General features: G+C 44.5%; 1 protein-coding gene across 4 annotated transcripts in view; it reads right to left on the bottom strand.

Moving 5' to 3' along the window:
* Nucleotides 1-25,535, bottom strand: part of nek7 (NIMA-related kinase 7) — a 60,619-nt gene that overhangs the window by 27,720 nt on the left and 7,364 nt on the right. For 2 of the 4 annotated variants that reach the window (XM_035647355.2, XM_035647356.2), the window contains exons 2-4: nt 11,181-11,268; nt 3,763-3,903; nt 2,796-2,858 (exon numbers count right to left, since the gene is read on the bottom strand). In XM_035647355.2, coding sequence (XP_035503248.1) covers nt 2,796-2,858; nt 3,763-3,903; nt 11,181-11,240 — 264 coding nt within the window. In that variant the 5' untranslated portion in view covers nt 11,241-11,268. The remainder of the gene's footprint in view (nt 1-2,795; nt 2,859-3,762; nt 3,904-11,180; nt 11,269-25,535) is intronic. The other 2 variants (XM_035647357.2, XM_035647358.2) reach the window with 1 other exon arrangement.

Consider the following 25,535-nt stretch of genomic DNA (forward strand, 5'->3'; position numbering starts at 1 on the left):
TTAACTCTGCTAATAAATTAGGTTATCGTTATGAAATGAAATTACAAGCTTATAAGCAGCTGGTAGAAATAGGAACAACATCCCGTGTTCTTCAGCCGAGGACGATGAGACCATCACCAGCAGAAACGAATGCCTTGCGTTGCATGATATTTATATTTTTCATTACGTTGAATAAGAAAATTTGAGAATTTGAAAATTTTTGGTCCAATTGAAAGAGAAACGATATATATTTTGCTCACAAACGGACCTAGAGGAGTGGATTCACAGGGTGAGTATCATGTTAAATGAAGCTGCTTGCTGCCAGCTCTCGGTCTTGTCAGTAAACCGCTGGAATAATCTAATCAGATGAAGAACCCAGACAGGCACGCTAGAGGGTGGATAACCAAACCCGAGTCCGGACAAAAATGTAGATATTATGTTCTGGTCCTGTTCCGTCACGTCGGCCAAACAAAAGCAGTTAAAATGTTATTTTTGTGTAATAAACTAATCTATTCTTTAGCCTATATTAATCAATGCGTTTTGACGGTCATATACAGGAGCTTGTATGTAAACAGGTTTTTAAAAAACCAAACAATTTGTGACCACAGTAACAACAATTGTATGACAGCAGAAACTCATTGCTTCAGGTTTCATTAACTGCATTGGTATTGGGTGGAGTTCAGACATAAAAAACGGAATGCCTGTTGTGTTCAGATCGGGCTTGGTTACTACGTCGGACAAGGGTCAGGTTCAGTCAGATATATGGTGCCTTAGCCGCATTCTAACACACACAACACACAACACACACACACACACACACACATTTTTACACATACATAACACACAGAACACAGAGAAGCAAGCACACAGAGATCATTACTGCTCTTCGCTGTTAATTATGGCAGATCATTAGTCTTCGGAATACAATCCAGTCTTGATAGTAACCGCGAGCGAGAGGGATACACAGCCGTGGGATTTCAAGAATGGTGGAACTGGCAGATCGGCAGGGAGCGGGCTATTTCTGCAACCAACATTCCTATCGGGCGAGGATTTAGACAAAAGGGCCGAGTGAGAAGTGAGATTCTCAAGTTGAAATCATCATGCCAGAACAGGAAAACACAGATGAATGAGCAGACACAAACACAGACAGACAAACAAACAAATAGGCAGACTGTTGAAAGGCCATGACTGTGTGCGTGTGTGTGTGTCATTCCAGTCGGCCCATGCCAGTGTGCCTCTCATTATTCTGATTTGCCTGTGTCTCCTGTTGGCCTGTCTACTGGGGATAAGGCAGAAGGACTGTCTCTCGCTCACACTCAGCCCTTTATTATAAGGCTGGCTGGGTAGCACAGGGCCAGGCATAACTTCCATGTTCACTACCAATCAGCTTACACGACGAAAGGAAGGGAACAAAAAGAAGAAGAAAAAAGCTTGGAGGGCGAAAACGGGAGGGATGGATGGAACTACATAGCAATCGGGTGAATGAGGTATAGATGGAAGAGATAGGAACAAGCAGAGGAGAAATACAGAACAATGGTATGGAGGAGGAAGATCCATGTAATTAGAAAAGGGGGAAAAAAGGGAAAAGCGGGAGATGCATGTAGGAAAGGAAAAATGTAGTCACCTGGCAGAGGGTGACATTTAACCCCACACTGACCCCCCCTTAGGAGGTCAGAGATACGGACCCAGGCGAACTCGGCTGTCTCATGCCGTCAAGTCAATGATCTGCTCCTCGGATTACAACTCTCTGCAGGATCTCGCCTGCATCTGAGTATCGTTGTCTTTGATTGGCCCAAAGAGCCCCGGGAGCTTCGCTGGAGTGTTTGAGTGGCACAAACTAATTGGTTTTGTTTTCTTGTTCTCTCTAATGTGTACGTGTGAGCACGCATATGTGCACAAACCGCCTGCAGTGGAGAAACACACACACACACACACACACACACACACACACACACACACACACACACACACACACACACACACACACACACACACACACACACACACACACACACACACACACACACACACACACACACACACACACACACACACACACACACATACACACACACACAAGCCTATATGGAGGGAAACACCACGAGCGATGCATGAATGCACACAATCAAACCACAAACGCACACAACTTTGACACACATCTACAATCTATCAGACAGGAAATACTGAAGTCGTCATTAGCAGTTCATTAGTATTTGAGAGCAGCCCGGCAGACATCTTTAAGATAGTTTGATAAATGAAACATCTTCAATGAAAACATAAAGTAAAAGAAGAAGGAGGAAAGGGAGGAGGTAAAACATCAAGACACACAGGAGGGAGGCTGCTAAATTTCCATGTTCATGCTCTGTTGCCCAGCTTTAAACATTACAAAAAGATAAAAAACAATATTTTTGGCATTAAAAAAAAAAGTCAATGTGAGCCTGGAGGGATGTTACACTGCTGCAAAATACACACATGCTGCACAGTCACACACACACACACACACACACACACACACACACACACACACACACACACACACACACACACACACACACACACACACACACACACACACACACACACACACACACACACACACACACACACATTTTTATATTTTTTTAACTTGTGTGCACAAATACAAAAACACCCCCCTCTGCATTCATAACCATGCAGGGGCACGTGCACACACAACACACACCCAAGCCGTCTGGTGCAGATCAATTGTTTTCCTGTGGTGGAAGGTCTCAGCTGAGGCACCTTAAGAGAACAGAGCGCAGCGCATGACGCTGTCTCTCTCCTCTGTGGTTCTTTACCTTAAGGAGATCTATCTCTTTGATGCAATCTTGCCGAGCTTTGGCATCCATCAAGTCGAATATCTATCAAGAGATCAAAAGGGGGGAGAGAGAGAGAGTGAGATGGGGAGAGAGAGAAAGGGTGGTGTTATGACATGTTCAAGAAATGGTAAGATGGATGTGGATCTGAAGACGTAGAGAAAAAAAAAACACTTAACAGAAAACAAGGTTGCTGTTATCTAGACAGTGGCGTTGGAGTGACTACAGGTGTCTCGCATCTGAGTGACACACGCATCAGTGTGTGTGTGTGTGTGTGTGTGTGTGTGTGTGTGTGTCAGTGGATATTGTACAATTACAGTCACATTGTGAAGGTAGATTAGCCTTAATCACACAACAAATAATTCACATGCATCTCTAAGTTGTCCTAATTATCAGAGAGGTTCATGTCATGTCAAATTTGATATCATTTCAGATTTATGATGCTTTCTTAAGTTCATTCGTGTTAGTGTATAAAAAATCCATAATATCAATATCCTGTCTTATAAATCCTGTCTCAAAACCCACTTCTTCAGATTGACTTACTCTGGGTAACTTTTCAGAAGTTTTAGAAATGTTGTTGTTTATTGCTCTGTTTTTGTCTGTTTGTACTGTTGTGCATCTGTTTTTATCTTTTATCATTTGTACATGTAAGGTGTCCTTGATTGTCCTGAAAGGCAACCATGAATAAAATGTATTATTATCAATATCAACAATATCAGCGTGTGGCTTTATAACATTCTACTACAGCAGAATATCCTTTTCAGGTGAGATAAATTCCAAGTGGTACATTTCCAGTAATTGTGAGTAAATGTATTCCTCACAACGTAACGGCCGATGATAAAAGGCCGTTAGACCCGAGGATACATTGACATTTACCTTCTGCCGAAAACACCGGCTGCACTACACAGCCTTTTAAAAAGAGCCTTTTCACAAATTTCCTGCGGTTTACCTGAACCTTCTTCAGGGCCACTGATGTGTTGTCTAGCAGGTACCTCGCCCGGTACACCTCACTGAACTGCCCACGACCAATCTTCTTCTCAATCTGGAAGTTAGCCAGCGAGTTGTGGCCCATATCTGGCTGCAGTGGTTTCTGAAAGAAAGAAAAGAAAAATGGCTCTCAATGTTTATACACATACACACTTTGAGGTGTAACAGATCTGAAGCAGAGAGAGAAGGATACAAGATGGCAAAACACAAAGTAACACACGTAAATCAAACAATGATTATTCCATTTCAAGTTGGGGCGACCCGACCCCGGATAAGCAGTTGAAGATGAAAGAGGCAACTGGATATCTCGGAAATATAACCTATCACACCTAGCTGCATGTATCACATGACTATTTTGTATCACACCTGTGGTAAAAGTTAGGTTCAGGTTTAGATAAGTTTGATCTAGGGCTTCAACTAACAATTATTTTCATAATCGATTATTCTGGCGATTATTTTCTCGATTAATCGATTAGTTGTTTGGTCCATAAAATGTCATAAAATTGTGAAAAATATCGATCGAGTTTCCTAAATCCCAAGATGAAGTTGTTGTTTTTTTCCACACACCAAGTATATTTAGTTTACTGTCATAGAGCAAAGAAACCAGAAAATATTCACATTCAAGGAGCTGAAATCAGAGAATTTTACCCTTTTTCATAAAAACTACTTACTAAAGATTAATCGATTATCAAAATAGCTGGCAATTAATATAGTAATCGATTACTAATCGATTAATCGATTAAATGTTGCAGCTCTGGTTTGATTCTCCAGGTAACCCAGTGCCACAGCCCTAAAATATGCAGTTTTTTGTTTTTTTTATTAAATGGCGACTGAAAATTGCCCGCCCGTACGTGTGAATGTGAGTGTGAATCGTTGTTTGTCTGGCAACCTGTCCAGGGTGGACCTCACCACTCACCAAATGTCAGATTGGATTGGCTCCAGCTCCCCCCCCCCCCCCCGTGACCCTAACAGGATAAGCAGTGTAGCAAATGGAATAGTTTAACCATGTATTCGCCATTGAAGTACAACTTCACAGAGGAGAGGGTGAGAGCTGAAGGATGTGGGGAAACTGCAGAGGCCTAGCTGCTGTAGTCTGTTTTGCTGAGAGGCTGCTGTAGGCTCCTGATGATTTGACTGGCATTCGGCTGATGTGTCACGCTATGAAAGGTCCTGAGGAATGTGCACACTTTCAACTGCAGCACCACATCGCCCCTCTAAAAGCCCTGGGTTGGAGAAAACTACTCCTTTTCTGTTGTTTACCCGGCTTACGTCTTCCAACTATCAATTCAAAAGTGTAGCTTACAACACTTACCTGGAGGCAGGCAGTGGGACAGCATCATATACGGCCTGGAAGTATCTGCTGGATGAGAATGTCATGCTGGCACCAGACATTTTGGCACCAACGAAGGATTTTTTTTTTTTCCCCCTTTACTTTTATATGTGGATTGACAATTTTCCTATGTAATTGACTAAACCTTGTACCTTACGTCTACGGGGCAGACTTATAATCCCCCCTGGCTTCACGGGTGCTGCTGTGGCTCCAGTCACTTGGTTTGAGGTTCACAGGCGTCGTCTTGTTTACTAGTTCACTACAAGCTTCCTCACCACAGGATTGGCTTAGCGGGCTGAGACGCTCACTGTCCACAAATTAAAATAATAAACACTTAAAAATAAACCAGAATGAGCCCCGTGGCCATGTTGTGTGAGGGGAAAAGAAGCACAGAGCAGGCTGCGTGACCTTTCCAGCCTTTTGGTACACTTGTACAAGGCGTCGGCGGGAGCAAACAGAAGGTGACAGATATCAGAATGCCACATGTCACCAGCGCTTCTGCCAGTGTAGCTGTGGGAGCAGCTCAGGGGCAAGCGACTTAGGACAGACGGAAGGAAGGAAGGAAGACGAAGAGGGGGAGAAGGTTAAAAACAAATCGCCAAACCACCAAAACACACAAGAGTGTCGTCACACTTGTTTGCTTCACTTGCGTTTCACAGTTTGACTGAGTTACCATGAGCAGACCCGAGGCTATACAGGATTCCCTCAGCTGCCAACTCACTAGCAAGGAACACATTTAAACTCGAATTCAGTGAAAAATTAACAATTAAACCCAAACAAAAATACAGAGAGGAAACAACCAACGCGAAAACTGTAGCTCTTTCCACTACTGGCCAATCTCACAATTTTTTCTCAGTCATCAGTCAATCAATCAAAGGTTAGTTTGCAATGTCTGAAAAAAAGAAATTACAAAAATTTCCGAGGGGGGTTCAGGTAAGAGGAAAAAAAGAGAGAGCCATTTATAATCCGTACCCACAGATTCGTTATCCGTATTTTTGTAAACTGTTCGTTACGAAACATTTTGAAGGCGATCGCATCCAAGGGGGGACATTCTAAAACTCTTAACGTAAAAAAGGCTTAACGTCACTTAAGGACTCAATGATCACCAACTTTATCTCCATGTGTCTTGTCATAAACACTTACACCTCGTCCACAAGAAAATCAAAAACCATAATCCTACCTCCGTCGACATGTTTAAATTGTTCATCGTGTTGAATCGACAGGCTTAAACCCTAAAAATACAGAGAGAAGTGGATGTTTGTTACATGTGAGGTGTTGGAAGCTGATTCATAATCAAATGATTCCGAACAGGTTGGTTTAACTAAGGCTGGGACTGGTGTGGTGGTGGTGGGGTGCGGAACCAATTTAAGCATGTCATTGTTTTGTTTTTTTTCTAAGTTGACAGCCAACGGGAGAGGTGTGAGCCAATGAGATGCCCTGTCCAATTAACACTGCTGAGGTGTGTGCATTTTTCAGCATGACACCACCATCATCCCGAGGTGCCTCAGAGTCGGTCTGACAGCGAGCATGACACTCTGCTCCGCAGCCCACTGTTCGACATCGCCTTGGACCCAGAGAACTGTTGTGTCTCTTTGGTAACAACGACCACTGAACGCTTGAACAATGCTAACATATTGTTCCACCGGGGAGTTTACAATGTATTGAAATCAAATTAGGTGCTTAATGCAAACCTACACAAAGATCCACAAGGTGTGTCAAAGTGACCTTGTGGCCCTATTGTGCGTAATAATGAGGGATGGACCTTTTGAGTTGTATAGATCGGGGAGGGGGGAGGGGGAGAGAGAGGATGAGTAAGTGAGAGAGAGAGAGAGAGAGAGAGAGAGAGAGAGAGAGAGAGAGAGAGAGAGAGAGAGAGAGGGGACAAGGGGGCATTGCTTTCATTCGCTGCATGGTAGCTTGACAAATGTTAGCATGAACCTCTAAAGCGCTGTGACAACCGCCTGCTGAGAGCACAGTCTCGCTAATGTGTCCTGGCATGCCGGCCCCGTAATCACACATTTACATATGCAATGACCTACATTTGCATGTCAGATCGCACACTGTCCGGCATGATTAACAGTGGGCACCTCCCCGCGTGGAGTCGCCCTGGGTGGCAGCAGAGGCCATGCGAGGGTGGACGAGAGGGCTGGAGGGAGGGCGGCTTTTTTGGCAGCCAAGGGGCCGGGCTGCCAGGCAGGATTATGTCAGCCAGCAGCCCCGGCATTAGACACTTCATTAGAGCTAATCTGTTTAGCAGTGGGCAGTGTATGTAAACTTCACAGGCCATTTGCGGCACCTCTTCGCCCCCTGGCCTGGCCTTCAAAGGGCAGCCAGGCCACAGCTGACTGACAGGCCGTCTCATCTGCCGAACACGGGTGTCACACAATCAGGAGCTCCCAGCTGAAACACAAAGCCCTGACAAACACACACACACACACACACACACACACACACACACACACACACACACACACACACACACACACACACACACACACACACACACACACACACACACACACACACACACACACACACACACACACACACACACACACACACACACGGAGAGTCACAGAGGAATGACCCTGAAGGACGCGGGGTCAGTGTCGGACAAAACTGGGAGGGTTATATACAGAAGACTGTGTGTAGAAATCTAAACTTGACTCTCATGTGTGTGTTAAACGGGATGGTTGAGCTAAAAATACGAGGGATTCCTGGACTCCTACACTTTAATCCGCATGAGTAAAACATGGCAGAAATGCTGCAGAGCCTAAATATTTTTATCCACGACAAACTTACCAAAACAACAACAGTTTTAATTAATTAAAAAATTCTTAGATGACTGGTAGAATAAAGGGTCAAACATCAGAAGTAGGAAATTATAATTTACTTCAGGCCAATAGTATAAGTAAAGGCTGAGACAAAGAAACAATTCGCATTAGGACCATTGATTATTATTATAGTGTCTATTTATGATCTTCGTAATGCTTTCTTCATCTCTTTCTCACCTTACAATTCGGTGCTGCACCATGTGGTGCGCCTACTCTTTTCACTCAAATCATTGTGGTTGGTGATGGAGACGAGCTGCAGGGGATGGAAATTAGGTGGCAGCCGTGCAAGGAATTATGGGTAAGGTCTTTAAGGGACAGCATGTCTTGGGTATAAAGGTGACACACAATTGCCATGGGCAACTCACTCGCAGTGGGATTGAAAGGGAGGGAGAGAGAGAGAGAGAGAGAGAGAGAGAGAGAGAGAGAGAGAGAGACAGCGAGAGCAGACAGACAGAGCTCATCGGAGGAAGTGTGATACAGGGCTGGCCGATAATGACACCATCGCCAAACACTGCTGACAAGACACATGGTGAGTGGAAAAGGGAATGCGGAAGACAGGGAGAGGGGAAAGAGGGTGAGGGGGGGGGAGACAAGCAGCAGAGGGAAGAGGGTGTGATGTGACAGCCCAGCAGTGCCAACGGCTGCCACAGAAAGGCCAGCGGCGGCAGAGAGGTGCTGTCTCCCATGGAGAGAGACAGAGGGGGGACGAGAAACACAGAGAGAGAAACTCAGGGCACGTCCACACGAAGCCGGCTAAATTGGAAGGAAAAAAACATCTCTGGATTCTGGCACACTGTCCAGACTGACCGGGCATCTGAAAACTGGATGTCTCCTGGTGGCATAAATCCTGAACTCTGTGGCCACATTCCTTGGTGTGCTTGGAGTGAGTCAGATATACAAGATAGAAGAAAAATGAAAGAAAACAAGTGCAACACAAGATGGGAAACGACAATTGTCCCAGACAAGATATGAATGGGGGGATTCATGGATCATCATTGGTGCCTTCTGCCCTTGTCCACCAGGGCCCCTGTGATCACTCATTTGAAATATTAACATTACCCCCGTCACGAAATACAGGTGTTGTCATTAATCTGTGTTTATGTTTGAATTGTCAGAGTTTGAGATCATAAAGTAGTGAACGATGATCAGTGCAGAACCATCAAAAGTGTGATGTGTCTTCTTAACAATGTATGACAAAGACCATTTTCTCATTGAGTTGTTGGACAACAAAACTGGTCTGACAAATAATTTGCAGTATATGGTGCGATGGTCCATGTTCGAGACCCTCTACTGTTCAGAATGACCCCATTCTGTGTCGAATGAAGAAGAGGATTTTTTTTTTCTGTAAAAATGTTTTATGTAAAAAGTGTTATAACAATATTCGTGGCATTACAGTGGATGTAGTCTCCAGATAGACAGGGAGGGATACAGGGAGAGCCAGAAACAGCAACTGGCAAGCGGGGGGGGGGGGGCTAACTCCCACCCTGAGCAGTCACCAGCCCCCTTGAGCACAGCACCATGAAATATTCATCCTCAGCCAGTCAGCCAGCCAGGCAGTTAAACCGGCAGGATTCACCCCAAAGGTGCTTCACGTTCTCCTCCCCTCACTCTGCTCCACGACGGCGTCGCCTTGTCCCGGCGCTTACAGACAGATCCGTGTCTGTCAAACTCGGCAGTGACGATCAAAATCTGATCTGAGGGGGCCTCCTCCTCGCCAACCCTCCCACTCACTCACTCAAAGAGCAAATGCGCCATTAAAAATGCACACCTTTTCCAGCTCATCTCGTTTACGTAATGCATATGCATCATACCTCCGGGACCAGGAGAAATGATATTGCAAGAAATACAGAATATCCTTTATCACATATACAATTCAGATTTCTGCAGGAGGTTGGTCGGGCTTTTCTTTTTTTTTCGTGCTGCAAAGCAGACAGAACCTTTGGAAAGTGTGAGACAGATAGAGGACTTGTTGAAAGACACCCATCTGGTTGCTGGCTAGACAGCCATCTACATATACTAAGTGACTCTCTCTCTCCATCTCCCACTAAATGGGAAATCAGTTCAGACGTTCTGTCAGAGTGAGAAAAAAAAACACAGGATGCAACATAGAAAGTTCACTGTGCTTCCAATAACCTAGGCACAAAAAGTAAAGGCCTGGAAATAAAACTGATTTAACCTTCTAGAAATAGATTGAAAAAGGAAGCATCAAGCCTGAACAATAATACATAATCAACTGTGTGTGTGTGTGTGTGTGTGTGTGTGCGTGTGCGTTGCCAAAGCCAAATTGATCATTAGAGCTTTTATCTGACTTTCTTCTGTGCACAACCCAATTATCCTAAATTTTGCAATTACAAACCTAGAATAAATTAACCCCCTTGGCAATTCCAGTGTTAATGTTGCGGTGCCCTTGCATAGGCAAGAAAAACAACAACTGAGAGCACAGGCCTATTTTTAGTGTTGTTTCTTTCTCAAAAAAAAAAAAAAAGAACTCTGGGGCATATGGATGATCCTCTTTGTTTAAAGTCTATTGAATAGTTATGGAGGCAAAAACATCCTTCTGGAAAGAAATCAATGGGCCTGATGTCGGAGGGCGGTATTAAAATCCAACATGACCAGATCTGCACGGAGCAAACCTGAGCTGTATTGAACCAAGAGAGGCGTGTAAGGAGGCCGGGCTCAGCCAGCCTCCACGGCTCTGATCGATAAAACAACTCAACATTCATCCACTGCTGTCCGTCTCGCACACGGGCTACGGTGGTCTGAAGGATGTTTGGACTGTAAGGCACATTTTGATAGACGCAGGCAAAAAGGGGGGCAAGGATATTTACAGTTCAATGTGAAGGATGGCATGCTTGCAATGAACGGATGAAGGGATATGTCATCATAAATTATTGAAAACTCTTCCCTTGTAAATTAAGCTACGGGAAAAAGAAAATCTGTCGTTCCACAATTCTTACAAAGTTAAAAAAGAATAACACACTTTTAAGTATGATAGAATTTGTCACGATTACAATAAAACCTTAACTGAAATAGACACCCTTAGTTACAGGGATATTCCATTTCGATAAACACTTCACCATCATGATAAAGTACATTTTGTAAAAGCTGGGGGGTTGGTTGATAGATGAATTGAGTTGACGAAATCTTAAATAAATGACTCTCTTTATCTCGTCGTCCTACTTCACAAGGCCAGTTGCTTGTTCAGGTGTGTGTTACCTGGGGTTGGAACACTGGCACGGCTGCTTGCTGTCCTTGTGGCTGCGTATCCATATCCATGGTGTGAGGAGCTTGATCCTTTACACCTCTAAGAAACAAACAGCACCATTAGACAAAACACCCAGGAGTTAAAAAAATTAAAAAAAAAAGGAGCAACAAACTGAAAAAAACGTTACTAAGAATAAATAATGACCTCAAATCAGCTGAACCAACATTCGTCATTTTTGATGTAGCAGTAAAACTACTGCGAGCAAGTCGCTGCCACAGAGTGTCTGGTTTCAGCTAAACTGGATCCCACGTCACGCTTGTGGATCTGACCCTCTTTCTCTGGGACCCTCTCAAGTTGCAGCATGGCGCAGCAAAGGCCGGCGGCAGTATCAATCGGAATAAAGCGGAGACAATGCTATTCTGTATTTCCTCGGCATTCTTCCAAGGATCCTTTTCTCGGGAATTACTGGTTAAACCAGCAGTTACACCTCATTTTCCGTCACACACCGAGGTAAATGTAGTGGGTATGGGTGTATATGCTATGGTGCCGTATGATTGCATGTTCTGGCATGTTGCCTCGGAGCAAGATAATTGCATAAGAAACTTCGCCAGCGGTTGCTTAGGCTTATGAACACACTTTAAAATAGACAGTGCCATAGTGTAAAATCTTATACCTGAATGAATAATTTACACAAATCTTTGAAGGAAAGTATGATGAAAAAGTTATTTTCACACATGCAATTAGCTTAGGAATTTAGAGTCTCCTCTCGCCTCATGTATGTGGGAAGAGCTCGAATTCTGACAGATGCTCTGGGATCGTTGCCAGTGAACACTGTAATTCACATAATATGGTTGCAGAGCCAAACAATTAACACCGATTTGCCCATGATTTTTTACGCGGGAAGCATTGCATGCATAACAGCAACGGTGCGGCGTCCTCAAGGAAACGCACGTGAGGCGAGGTGTTTGCATGTATTCAACATCCAAAATTGAACTGAGGAGACGTGCTGTGAGGTTTGAGTGTGTGTGTGTGTGTGTGTGTGTGTGTGTGTGTGTGTTTCTGTCACAGGCTAAGCTGGGCTCATATTCCATACTAAGAACTAGTTAATTAGGGAGAACTTGTCCACTTGGAGACAGAAGCGAATAAGCAGATTTTGGTGTCAGTGGTTAAGGTTAGGGTTTGATCAAAGATAGAGGTTGGGGTAAGACTCCGGAAAATGGAAGGTCTATTTCATGTCTTGACTCGAACCATTTTTAGTTAAAAATGATCATTGTGGGGACATTTTGGCTTGTCCTCACAACGTCAAAGGGCTTTCTGAAGGTGAGGACTTGGTTTTGGGGTTTGGGTTGTATGTCTCGGTGAGGGGTTGGGGTGGTATTTAGTCGTGATGGTTAGGGTACGAGGGTAGGTCAGTAAAGGAGGGAAAATAAGAAATGACCAATGATTTGCATGTCAGGTCAATCCAGATTTAAATATTACATTAATTTACATGAATACTGTTCATACATACTAATACAAATGGACATGAACACAAAGTTCTACACAAAGGGAAAGGGACACACACACTTCACAGTGGAACATTTGCATGTTTTTTCCACTAGAGAGAAGGATGTGCATATCCAGATGAATTAACTGCCTCCGTCCTGATGTTGTAAGTCCCATTTACTAAAGGTTAATAATGCTAATCAGACACCTGCAATAAGTAAATAAATAAGTAAATGCATGGCAATGCAAGTGCATGTTTGTGTGTGAGTGTGAGTGTGAGTGTGTGTGTGTGCGCGCGTGTGTGGGCAGACATGAATTGTGCCAATACTGTGTTTATTTTAGATGAGTTCAGCTTTTCTTTCGGGCGTTCACTGGCCTTCATGTGAGCTTTGAAGATCAGGAAAACAAGTGTTTGCGCAGGCACTATTTCTCCTGGGAACGCGTTGGCTATATTGGGGATATTCTTTCCTGAAATTTACATTAGAAGCTTGTTTCAAACACGTTTAATAAATTAAATTCAGATGTTAAAAAAGTAAAGGTTTAGAAATAATAAGGATTTAACAGCAACAATGGCTGGAGGCAAAAGAGGCCAACTAGAAAAACTAAAATGTCAGAGGAATTTTTTTTTCTCCATACAATCAATATCCATCCATAAATAAATATGCACTAATTAGACAACCGGGAACCATCCTGTATATGCATGGGAAACTTAATACCATATGCTTATAAGACAAAGGCTGGACTGGATGGCTGACAAACTGGGTGTTGTGGTCTTTTGATTTTGGCGTCACATGGGGACAAGCCGGCCTTCCTGCCTCCTGTCGTGACTTCGGCCTTGTGTTCTGTTACATCGGGGCTGGCACCCTTACTCCTGTCCCTCACCCTCTACTGTTCCTGGCTGTCGACATGTCAAAATAACCCGGAGGCATCGGAGGTCCCTGACATTCTTTAACCTCCCACGTCCCACATTAACAAGATCAATTAAGACTGCCATGTTAGATTAGCACGCGCAGAGTGCGAGAGAGAGAGAGAGAGAGAGAGAGAGAGAGAGAGAGAGAGAGAGAGAGAGAGAGAGAGAGAGAGAGAGAGAGAGAGAGAACACAGATAAACGAAGCTAACTCAATCAAGTGGAGTAAACGGGGCAAAGTCACAGTCTTAGGGTTCCCATATGCTTGACTAAAACTGTCTTCGTTAACCCTGAATCTCACTGAATCACTCTTTCCACATGGCCCGCTCCACTGTTTCTCTCATTGTCTGTGTCCCCACAAAGGTCCCGTTGTCATCACAGGGAGCACTTTTTTTTGACTTCCAAAAGATTTGGCTGGCACAAAGTGCGGTGGAAACTCAAGGTAGCAGTCCGCCTGCATTTCTGTCATGCGGACGAGAACTGGTGGCTGGGATTTTGGCAGCGGCGGGGCGGCGGCAGCTAAAGCCCAAATCCCCCAACTATTCATAGATGCCTGTCGCAGGCTCGTGCAGAGATTTGGTTTAAGACAGCTGCTGTGTACAACGGGATAGACTCGTGTCTGGTGTGCAGCAGGGAATGCAGCCTAAATATGTGGCTGGCGGCAGTGTTCTTCAAATCGTAATGTGTTTATTTAAATGATCCCGTACCGTTGAAGCTGCCTTTGGACAAGCGCTAACCTCCGGACGTTTTCCTTTAAATTTTCCAGATGGGCCGTATGTGAGAATGCAAATTTACATCAAGGGTGCTCAGGACATTTTCTAGAACTTTTCCTGCCAGCCCCAAACAAAAGGGGCTGCTTTCCGCAGTGGGCTTATCGTCCTGCCTCCTGCGTGCCCTACCCACACCCCACAGAATATCCCGGAAACTATTCCCGCTGACGTGAGCTCGGAGGTGACAATCGTTTCTACTGTCTCACAATGATAGTGTTCGACTCTGAAAAAAAAGTTCAACGAATTATTCACAATCATTCCTCCCGTTTGGCGGGCAGGTGTGAATACATGGTTTTATTGCAGATGAAAATTCAAGAGGTCTACAATCTATTGGGAAGTGAGCTAGCCAGAAGAACCCCATTCATCTTCCCGACAAACTGATGTTGTTTTTCTGTTGAGGAGAGTGGGGGGAAAAAACTCCCATAAAGAACACACCAACCACTCAATGTAAACAAACTGAGTGGGTTTTTACATTGCGTTTCATCTAATGTGAAACATTCTCACAGCAGGCCCAATCACACAGGTATTATATGATAGACGAGGAGAGGGAGGAACAGTGAGGCGGCACAGGGGGAGCAGAAACAAAGACATTAACAACGCCATTCGGCAATTTTCAGTGAACAGCTTTATTTTGTCTTCCACTTCCAGTTTGTTTATGTTCTTATTACTTGAAACATGTCCCCAATACTGATTTCATTTCTATCATACTCATAGCAAATTAGTAATTCATTATCCTGTGGCACATGCTCAACTAGCCGCTGTATTTTACAAAACTCCGAGAAATAAAGTCCCTTTAAGCTGCAGTTCCCCGATGACCGTGAAATACTGGCTCTAGTCATTAGTATTAGTTTTTAATTGAGAAAAAAAATTTGCAAGCTCTGCAGAGAATTCCTTTTGCAGATTTCCCTGCTGTATTCTCACGTGGGCATACTTGGACATACTTTCTCTCTCTAGAAAAGTATGCACAGGTTGGCTTTTCGCAGCCACCGTGTGTGGTGGACAACAAGTCGTCCGACTTTGATATGAAAGAGCGAATCTTCAATCAACTGTGGCAAAACTGAGTGGGAGTTGGGCCCAGCAGGGATGAGGTAGGACAGAGTGAGAGAGATGCAGAGCTGTGTGAAAATGCCAGGAAAGAGGGGGAAAAAAAGGAAGCTTGTTAGCCCTGATGTGCTCCTGGTCGTGTGAGAGACGGTGTGGAGCTGCGCACCACAGAAGTTGGCACTGGCTTTAGCGCCTCTTTAATCCCCGTTTCCTCCCTACTGCATTATTCATTTCAAACAGGAGAAGAGGAAAAACAAAGAGCGGGAGCCGATTATAAAAAAAAAGGTGGATCAAGGCAAAGTGTGGGGGGGGGGTGGAGAAGCAGAGGGGAAGGGCCCTGGAATTAAGCGGTCCCAAAGAGAACAGCGCTAAATCAGCTCCCGATTGAGGACAGTCAATATGAAAACACGCTGATGAACTAGGGTCTACGGAAGAGAGAGGAGAGAGGGGTAAGAAAGGCAGTGAAGAGAGGGGTTGCAGGGGTATTTAAACAGGAGAGAGGAAAAATATAATGTGACACTATCCGGCCTGGGTGGAGGATGTGAGGGAATCAAAGGCACCTTTGAGAAGCCAGAAGATGACAGTGAAAGTGCCATAAGAGTGGTGTCCATGATTACAAGAAGTGCAGAAATCTTTGAGTCCCTGCTCATGAAAGCCCACCCCGGGCCTCGTCTGAAAACCCCTGCTTGACTAACACTGATGATACAGAAACAGAGGAAGAGAGAGGAAGAGAGCCACTAATGATGGAGGGGTCTGGATACTACAGAAGCGAGCTCGCTCTCCAATTCATTTTAATCACTATTCAAAATCATTAGCCCAAATGTGCGAGCACTCGTGTTCGTTGGACCAAGAAGCGAGAAAGAGTCACAGAGAGAGAGAGAGGAAACCAATTACACCTCAGCATGTGAGTCGGCCTTTGAGGACTTTGAGTAAGACGGTCCAAGACGCGATGGAATAGAAAATGAAGAGAGGAAACTATTGTCTCAATCAAAAAGGGGGGGGGGGGCACAACACGAAGATAAAGGAGAACGCTTTGAAAAGATGCTTTGCTAAGCCAGCCAAAAACATGACAGAGTCAGGCCATTTAGACTTTTCAGTTTCCCCAAAATGTGGCTTCAAAACATGCGGGTAATCAGGGAGCAAGTCGCTGTGAGAATATCACAGAGTCCCAGACAGTCAGACAAGAGGATCCAAACAACAACAGTGGCATCAAACAGGATTCATTATTCACCAGCAGAACGAGGCTGGATTAATGACCAAGTCTCTTCAGACGACACAACGTAGACACATGTGCATATGTCCAAATCAACGTGCGTGATCGAACTCCGTGTGGCTTCTCAGGCTCTTCCAACTGAAGCCGGACCAAAAGTGGATTTCAGTGGCCGATACAGGCAGCAGTGTTCCACAGAGTCCAATAATGACGAGGCTACTGCTGTATATTATATGGTAAATGCAGAAATTCGCAAAGCTCTGCCTGTAGATCCTATTAAGTTGCTTTCTAAAGCTGCTTTCAGACATGTTCTGAAGTCCAGACAAATGTCTGCAAATGTTGCTCCAGGTATAAACTTTTTCAGGAGTTCCAGAAAATGTCCGAGCGAGCTCATGTGAAAACACAGAACGGTGACTGGGAGTGGGTTGATTACTGTAAAACAAAAACACTGCTTTCCTCAGTGGAATTATCGTCACGTCCTACCCAGATGCCACACGACGATCCTGAAATGTTCAGGGTTGTTGTTTTTTTTTCACATGAGGAATGAAGCAGGAAATTGTCAGACGCGTTCACACCAACGGGAACATTTCCGGAACGTTCTGTGGAGAGCAGCGTGAGAGTGAGGAGCGTTCACACAATGACTGAAAAGTTAAATATCAATGGACTGAAGGGTCTCTGACTATCAGGGGGCAACCCTACTGCATGGATGTGCTCGAAACATGAGGTTTGACATGAAGAGTTTGGGGAAAAACAAGGTAAAAGCGTGTAATCTGTGATGTTTCATGTATTTTCTGTACATGTCTATTTGTCTGTGTGTCTGTGTTAGCCCCTCTCCCTGGTGAAGAGAGCACCGCAAAATGATAAAAAGGGGAATTAAAACAAAGAGAACCACCGAGGTCCACTGGGACTCTGCAAGGCCAGTGATCCATAATGCTGCCTGCCAACTATTTATAGCCCTCCTCTACATTTTTCACTTTCAGATTTTTATAGGCTAATGATCGTTTCACTCCAGAAGTAAATAGCACAGCACAAACAGCCCGGGCTTCATGTGCGGCCCAAATTGATTTATTCCCCGACAATCCGAAACAAACGAGCGCGGCGCTGTGCTCCGTTGTGTGTGTACATTTAACCTACTGCGGCGTCTGTGAAAGGCATCTGCACCATCATCTGGCCTTTCATGAACCACTAATCCCATCAACAACGCTGGACTCTCCTCTGTCTTCATCTGTGCGCACACCTGCACATTTGTACCCGCTCCCGTCTCAGTTTTCGTTGTACATTCTCTGCCACAGCGTATCAGTAAAGATGTCCACCCCTGTGAAAAGAACTCAAGCACATGCAGGTGTCAGCCACTCTCCTCGCCCGTCTCCGTCGCTCTTGTCGTCCCCCCCCCCCCACGCTCCTCTGTGCTCTGTTGCTTCTGTGTCTCGTTGACACGAGCTGGCACGTGGCTAAAAGCCCGGGCCACCCCTCAGCTCCATTGTCCTGCCCACTACACTGCGGCACTGATGGCTCTCTTGTGGCGAGGGGGCCCTTTGTTGCCAGCTTGTCACTTTAGCAGGTGCCTTACAGCAAAAGGCAGGGACCAGCCAGCCAGCCCGCGCCGCTTCGTTAGTGCCGAGCGCCGTTTGATGTGCTCATTTGATCAGCCGGGGACGGCAGCCAAGGAGGATGCTAATAATCACTTGAAAAACAAAAAACATTCCACTCAAGCTTGTAAAAGATAAACTCCAATTTCAATGATAAAAGACGAGTGACAGACAGTCATAGTAACAGTGAAAAAAAAAAGGCCGTCAGTCCCGCTACCCCTCTTCTCTTTCTTTCTTTCTTTTTACCACCCACCTTTCCCTAGGTGAAACCAATTCATACTGTCAATCACTGAGAATAAACAGAGTATACCGACAAATTGCTGACTGTGTGAGGAAAGACAAAATCTTGTGTGGCTATAGTATGCAAAAAAAACAAAAAAACATAGCTGCGTTTAAGACAGCTGTGTGATCCCGCAGAAAGCACCTCAGTGAGTGACGGAGCAGGCTGTGTGAAGCAGAGAACCCCCCCAGGCGTGCAGGAGAGGGGACCCTGGGGGTTTGGCCTATACTTGCACACCCTCGCTAAATTCACGTCCCTTCAAAATGCCACATCACCATCTCACCTCAGTTAAAAACATCAATTGAACGCACGCTTATGTTAATCTGGCTGTAAGCGACGGCATCACTTTTTAGGATTGTTTGAGGGATTGAATAACCAAGGGTCTTTTTTAAAATATGTCCACATTTGCCCCGTGGCAGAACTTTCTCCTCATGGAAGTACTTCCAGCTTCTGGCTGTAAATCTGAGGGCAGATATTCAACATTTGGGGGGACCAATGCCACATTGAGGGAAGTGCATCATTACAGAGACAGCGGAGACGTGGAAAATATGAATTACAATATCCTACAGCCCAACGGGACATCAAACCATGTTACATTTATTTTTCTGTCCAACCAAGAGTCTAAATATTAAATTGACATCATGTAAAAAACAAGAAAAGCTTTTTTTTTTAATGAGACCATGTTTCTACAAAAACCTTTACACGGCAATCTAACCAGACATCAGCAAAACAAAAGAAGGGCAAAAATGCACTAATCTAAGTGGTAATAAAAGCCATTTTGTGAATGTTTCAGCAGCGTTTTATCCTTTTGTGAATATACACATAAAGATTATTATGTATTATGTATAATATTATCTGGTGAAGTAGATATCCACACCCAGATGTGCACACCACCACAGCATGATGAAGATCCCGAGGCCTTTGGGCTGCATGTGCGCCCTGTGGCAACTACTCACGGTCCTTCACAATGCAAAGCAGAGCAGCGCTCCCAGTGCTCCGGGACCAATAAGGACTTTGTTTGTTAGCCATGTCACTGACTGACCACCAAATTAGCTTCATCACCTCTGGAACCAGGATATCGGATGTGACATTCTGCACCACAGGGCCGGGGCTTTGTTTTGTCTGCGAGGCTAGAGGGCTTTTAGTGTTTAAAAAGAGAGAGAGAGAGAGAGAGAGAGAGAGAGATATAAAATGGGGACAAATGAAGGAATTCTACAAAAACATAAAAGAAGGGAATGCCATTCTCGGTTCTAAACGAAGGGTTGTTTCACACAACATCTCCACTGACTGTCTGGTCTTCATCAGAATAGCCGTGTGTCCTGAGGCCTAACCTTGTGATCGTCCTAACAGGAGTCAACAGATGAGAGCATCGTCTTCCAGGCGGCGTTCAGATTCTGAAATTACATTACCCCTTCTATGTCCTCTAGCTATGTCTATAGAGGAGGAGACGAGGCTGCAAAGGAGGCAGCTTGACACGGCCCATGAAAACCGCGTGGACGCAAACGGCCAATGGCTACGGAAACTTAAATTTGCTGTGGTACAACAGCAAATACAGGATTTTGTTGAACAAGCAGAGAACTTTACAAAGAAGACTTGATTTGTCATTTTTTGTTTGCACAAGAAATTACAGTATTATAATAGGTGTGTGTATATATATATATATATATATACACATAAGGAGATTACAACGCTACTCTGCATGTAGTTCTTGCTGTGATTGGGTACAAGGACGGCAGTGTCAAAGCAGCAACTGCTGACTATTCTCTGGGCTCGCATTTAACAATCGAAGCACAGGGTCGAACGTGCGCGGTGCAGGTGCAGCTTTGGCTCAGCATGAAGCCTCCTTTTCTGCGTGACAAAGTGCCCAATGGCAATACATTGAATCCGCTGTGGCAACAGTGTGAGAGTGGGATCAATGCCAGAGGGACGGCGCAGTATATTAAAGCACAGTATATGACTGTGTTGATAGAAGTGCTCTTAAAGTAACAGTGACACAAGAAACCAATGTGCCAACAATGCACCTGACCACACCTGATGTGAAGACCAAGGCGCCCTGGGGCAATCAGATGGGCTCCAGTACGTTTTCCATTTAAACGATATAGCTCGGAAAATGACAACCGCGTGTGTCTGAAACAGGCAAAGATACTTTCGTCACGCTCGGCGCCGCTTTGACCCGAATGTAAGATGGAGCCCTCTGTGTTGTTCGGAGTCGGCGAGGCCAGTCTTTTGAGTTTCTCATCTTGGAAACAACCTTTCAAAAAACCATCTGGTGAAATGTAGTCTATTTTTCCTCCACACAAAACCATTCTCCCCTTCAAGCAGTCCCCCCTCTGCACCCCCCCTCCATGGATGGTTTGAAGCCGTTACTCTGCGTCAGCACCAAAGTTTGTCTAACAGGAAATGACAAGAGCAAGATGTCCAAATCATTAGTAATGTGAGAGGAGCAGTTCCCAGGCATGTCTCGTTACATAGTTGAGTGCTAACGTGAGGGCCAAGGGCTCGTGTTGGGGCTTCACTGAGCCCGAAGCCTTCTCATATATACCCCATATACCCCTCAGCATCTCCACGGTCAGTAATGGAAACATACAAGAAGAAGAAGAAGAAAAAAAACGTAGCTCCCCCCTCACTCACTCAAGAGATACTGAAAGACAAAGTGTGGCCCACACATTAATCACACACAAACACACACACACACACACATTATCATATGCAAACTCACATGAAATGAATGTAAAACAGCATTTATACACTGAATACATACAAACAGTGGGCCCATGGGAGCACGGCTCCACAGAAATCAATCTCGGGTCTGGCTCTGGATTGGTTTCAGCTTGCTGTGGCCTCTGTGGTGGGCCCTCGCTGGCTGCTGCACACACACACACGCACACGCACGCACACGCACACACACACACAATCCTCTAACCAGATCCAGAGCGCTGCAACTCAATCAGAGGTCAAACGCAGTACTGATGCAGCGTGTGAGTGAGTGTGCACCCATGTTGTTGTCACGCTGCCAAACGGGATGACTCCTAAAATTGAAACCACCAACAACACAAGTATCTCAGTTGATTTCAGTAGCAGTAGTATTTATCCCCTCCCACACCGCAACACATAGAAATGATTTAGTTTGAGCACATATGTAAATCTACCAGGCACAAGCCTAATTAACAGCTCAAGGTAGGCTTTCTTCACGGTTTTAGTTTTTTAGCCTTTTGAATTCGGAATTTAATAAAACAGACACTGTGTGATGATTAATAACAGGGGCGCAGACAGGCATGCATTGTTCATTTAGAGACATATGGCTCCGTCTTGAAGAGTAGGTGTACCTTTGAGGAAAAAAATTGGAACTGAAAATAAATCAGGAATAATGTGACTGTGTAAAAGCCAGTCAACATTGTTGGAATGGGTACTAGAGAAAATAAAATGTGCTGGCTTTTTTCCTTGCCACTTCTTTATTGCACATTTATATTCCACAGACAGAAACATTTGTTTTGTCTGTGAGAAAATAAGAAGTGGCTTATTTTACAGTTTCGCTCTCTCTCAACTACTCTGAAAGACTTAGGCCAAGAGTGCACGCCAGTCATCTTGAAAGAAAAATATATATATATATATATATATATATATATATATATATATATATATATATATATTATTGAAACTTATAAACTAATATGCATGTGAGCAGATGCACTGGCAGACACACAAATAAATGCACACGAGAAGTTAAACGTTTATTTTTATTCCTCAGGCGCTCATCCTTCTTTGCATGAGTGCATCGCCCAGCACGCTGACAGAGCATCGAGGTGTGTGCGTGAGTGTGTGTAGTATTTGTGTGTGTGTGTGTGCGCGCGCGAGTGTGTGTGGGTAAGGAGCTGACGATCAGAGAACAACGTTGCCCCTTAGGGGTCGCAGCTCTCTCCATTCTCGCCCTCCTCCCTTTACCCCTCTCCCGCTCTCTGCTCTGTGCCTGCAGGGATTTCCCTTTTCAGTTCAGGAGAGATGTCAGACCTGTTCCACCATCCCTCACACGGAGGCTGGACTCTGTCCTCCATTCACCCAACATCTGTAACCAACTCCACCAATCAGCCACATTTCTACATGTCAGGTCCAAGTGGGGTTTAACAGTGCCACACAGCTAAATAAAAATGTCCTTGACTTAACATCAAACACACGTTTGATTAAATTCCCCAGAGGGAAATAATTAATATCTGCTGGACACAGTATGAATTCATAGACATGGAGTAAAAAAAATCGAGGAACTGGACTAATAAAATAAGTGAACTCAATAAACAATCCTTCTCAAATATTCAAAAAGGCAGCCCTGTAAACTGTCACTTTTATATAGCTCAAAACTGCAAGCAAAGTCTTAACCACTCTCTTAATCCTGTCAGCAGGTACATCGCACTGCGTTCTCAACATCATTACACTCGAGTCTTTTCTTTATCCCTCCTGTTCGTCCCTCTGCAGCTACACAACCCCACTTTAACATCATCATTACTTTTGCAAACTCCTCAGTCTGCCATCAAAAACGGAACAGGAGACAGGATTAGAGGACACAGAGGAACAACCTGTTGAAACAGTACATGGCCTAGGAGAATTATTTGATCAATTGATTGACAAAAAATAAATTTGATTGTCGATTTATCATTTGGTGATTTTGAAAGAGAAGAAAACTTATTTAATCTCAGGGTCCAGCTTCTCAAATTGCAGGATTTTATTTTTATTATAGTTAACTGAATATTTTGGGGATTTCGACTGGTGGTCGGAGAAGACAGGTTATTTGAAGACATCGTCTTGCAAAGTAGTGATTTACATGTTTTCATTGGCATTCACCTGCATTAAAAATTCATACACCAAATGACAAATAAAAAAAAAACTGACCTGCAGATGAATCGAAAATGAAAATAATCAGCTCGTGCATTGCCATTGGTCTAAAAAGGGAACATCAATCACTGTTGCATTGATTATCAATGCTAAATTTTTTGTGATAAAACATATAACATAACTATGAGTACAGATGTTTGATAATACTTCAGACCAAAACCTAATTCAATAAGTATTTTTAACCAAAACTATTATGTAGGGAATCTGAGTAAAGGCTTATCTCTAACAGAATAGAGCTGACAATATTCTGAAAATTAAAAATAGCAGTAACAGAAATTATAGAGAAGGACAGAATTAGAGAGAGAGAGAAGCTCCACAACAGGGGTTGAAAGCAGCTCAACCAAAGAGGTCTTTCCTGCCTCCTTCACATATTAGAATATTAATATTAATGAGACTTCCTGTTTTTCCCCCCTCTGTTTTTTCCCCTTAGACGATTTGAACATGAAAAACTTAAAAAGCGCAAATTCCAGGAGTTGCGTATCACAGTTTGACCTAGAGCCACGCGGCAGACACCAACCATGACAGACTCGCTGTTCAAAGCAAGCAGGAGCCGCTTTCATCAGGAGATCCTGGTGTTTTTCTTCTTTTTTTTTTCTCTTTACAGTGTGACACCACCAGCCCATGCCATCTGCCTTTTTTCTAAAAATCAGAACTTCAAGATGTGCTTTCTGCTTATGTGTTATTTTTTAGGTGGGCTTCACAACCAAGGCCCCGCGTCATGCAAGCTTCTGCTTCTATGCTGCTCGCTGACTGCTGTTTACAGCCAAGCCCCGCAGTGTGGCCCAGTGTTAAATATTCACTGTTAAACTGTCTAGCCAGAGCCGGTTGGGAACCCTGCCAGGCCTTCACAGTGCAGTGGCCTTGGATTGAACAAAATCAATCACTCCTCCTCCAGCCAATCCAGAAGCAGACTGGTCTACTTCCCTCTTCCTGACACACGCCCACTTCCTGAAGTGCCTAGTCTCCTGGGGACTCCTTTATTAAGCCTACATCGTCCTCCATTCATTCTTAACCACATTTAGTTTATCATAAATAAATACACAAATACATTAACACACATATCGTATGCAACTAAAAAAGACCCCTCTCCTCTATATCTGAGCATGCCTTTGCTAACTACTGATGGCTGCTTCAGACATCTGTAAAATATTTTTATTCTGTGGCCCAGTACCGCACTGGCAAAGGTCTCTCATCCTTGGCTTGGCAGGACTTCTGACAGAGCCAGCCGGCAGCGCCATACAGGCCTAACCCCTGCTGCTGCAGCTTCCTGCTGCTCCGAGGGAGTCAGGCTGCCCGCCTCCCATTGACAGAGGGCCAGGCTGGGCAGGGAAGAGGAGGCTGAGGGGAGGCCCCCAGGAGAGGACCCCCAGTCGAGGAGAGCTCAGACAAGAAGGGGGGGACAGACTGAGAGTCACAGAGGCTGAGGGGTGGGCAGAGGCGAGTAGAATCCGTTGAAAACTAAATAGGGAGAAGGGTGGTGAATGAGCAAGAGGAACCAAGGGTCTAATACAAGAGGCAGTGTGATACAGGAGGGGGAATAAACATGGGTGGCATGGAAGTGGTAAGGGGGCGAGACAAAGGGACCCGAGGACAGGCAGCAGGAGTTGAGGGGACCTCCTCATTCTTGACTCCGCTCCCCTCTTCATGCCCCCAGGCCTTGACCACAACCTCAAAGCCCCGGGCCAAACCAAGGGACCGGGGGAAACCGTGGAAGACGGCCGTGAGTCAGGGTACATACACCGAGGGAGGAGGGGAGGGGGAGACAGATGTCCTCGGCACCTAAACGAGGGCAGCATGAAACAAAAGACTGAGGAAGCAGAAATGGATTTCACAATTTAAGTTTTTTTCCCTGTGATCCAAGTCATGTAAGATGACTTTCACGATTAACCAATCTGTTACTTATTTCTTCCACAGAACTGGGCATTCATGAAGCCAAATCCAAGTTAGAGAAAATATATTTGACACCTGAGGCCCTATCACAAACTTTTATTTAATAAGTATAAAATTAAATTTTGTATAATGAGCTTGTAGCTGAGCCCTCTCAGTGGACAAACAATGACAACGTGAATGCCATTAATTGAAACTGCTGCTTGTGAAGGCGTTTTTAACATCTGGTAGACCCAGAGTGCAATAAAGAATCTGGATTTAAAAACCTGATCCTTATTAATTTTCTAAATGCCTCAATTAACCACTTATC

Source organism: Scophthalmus maximus, chromosome 13, assembly GCF_022379125.1.
Source record: "Scophthalmus maximus strain ysfricsl-2021 chromosome 13, ASM2237912v1, whole genome shotgun sequence".
In the NCBI taxonomy this organism is placed as follows: Eukaryota; Metazoa; Chordata; class Actinopteri; order Pleuronectiformes; family Scophthalmidae; genus Scophthalmus; species Scophthalmus maximus.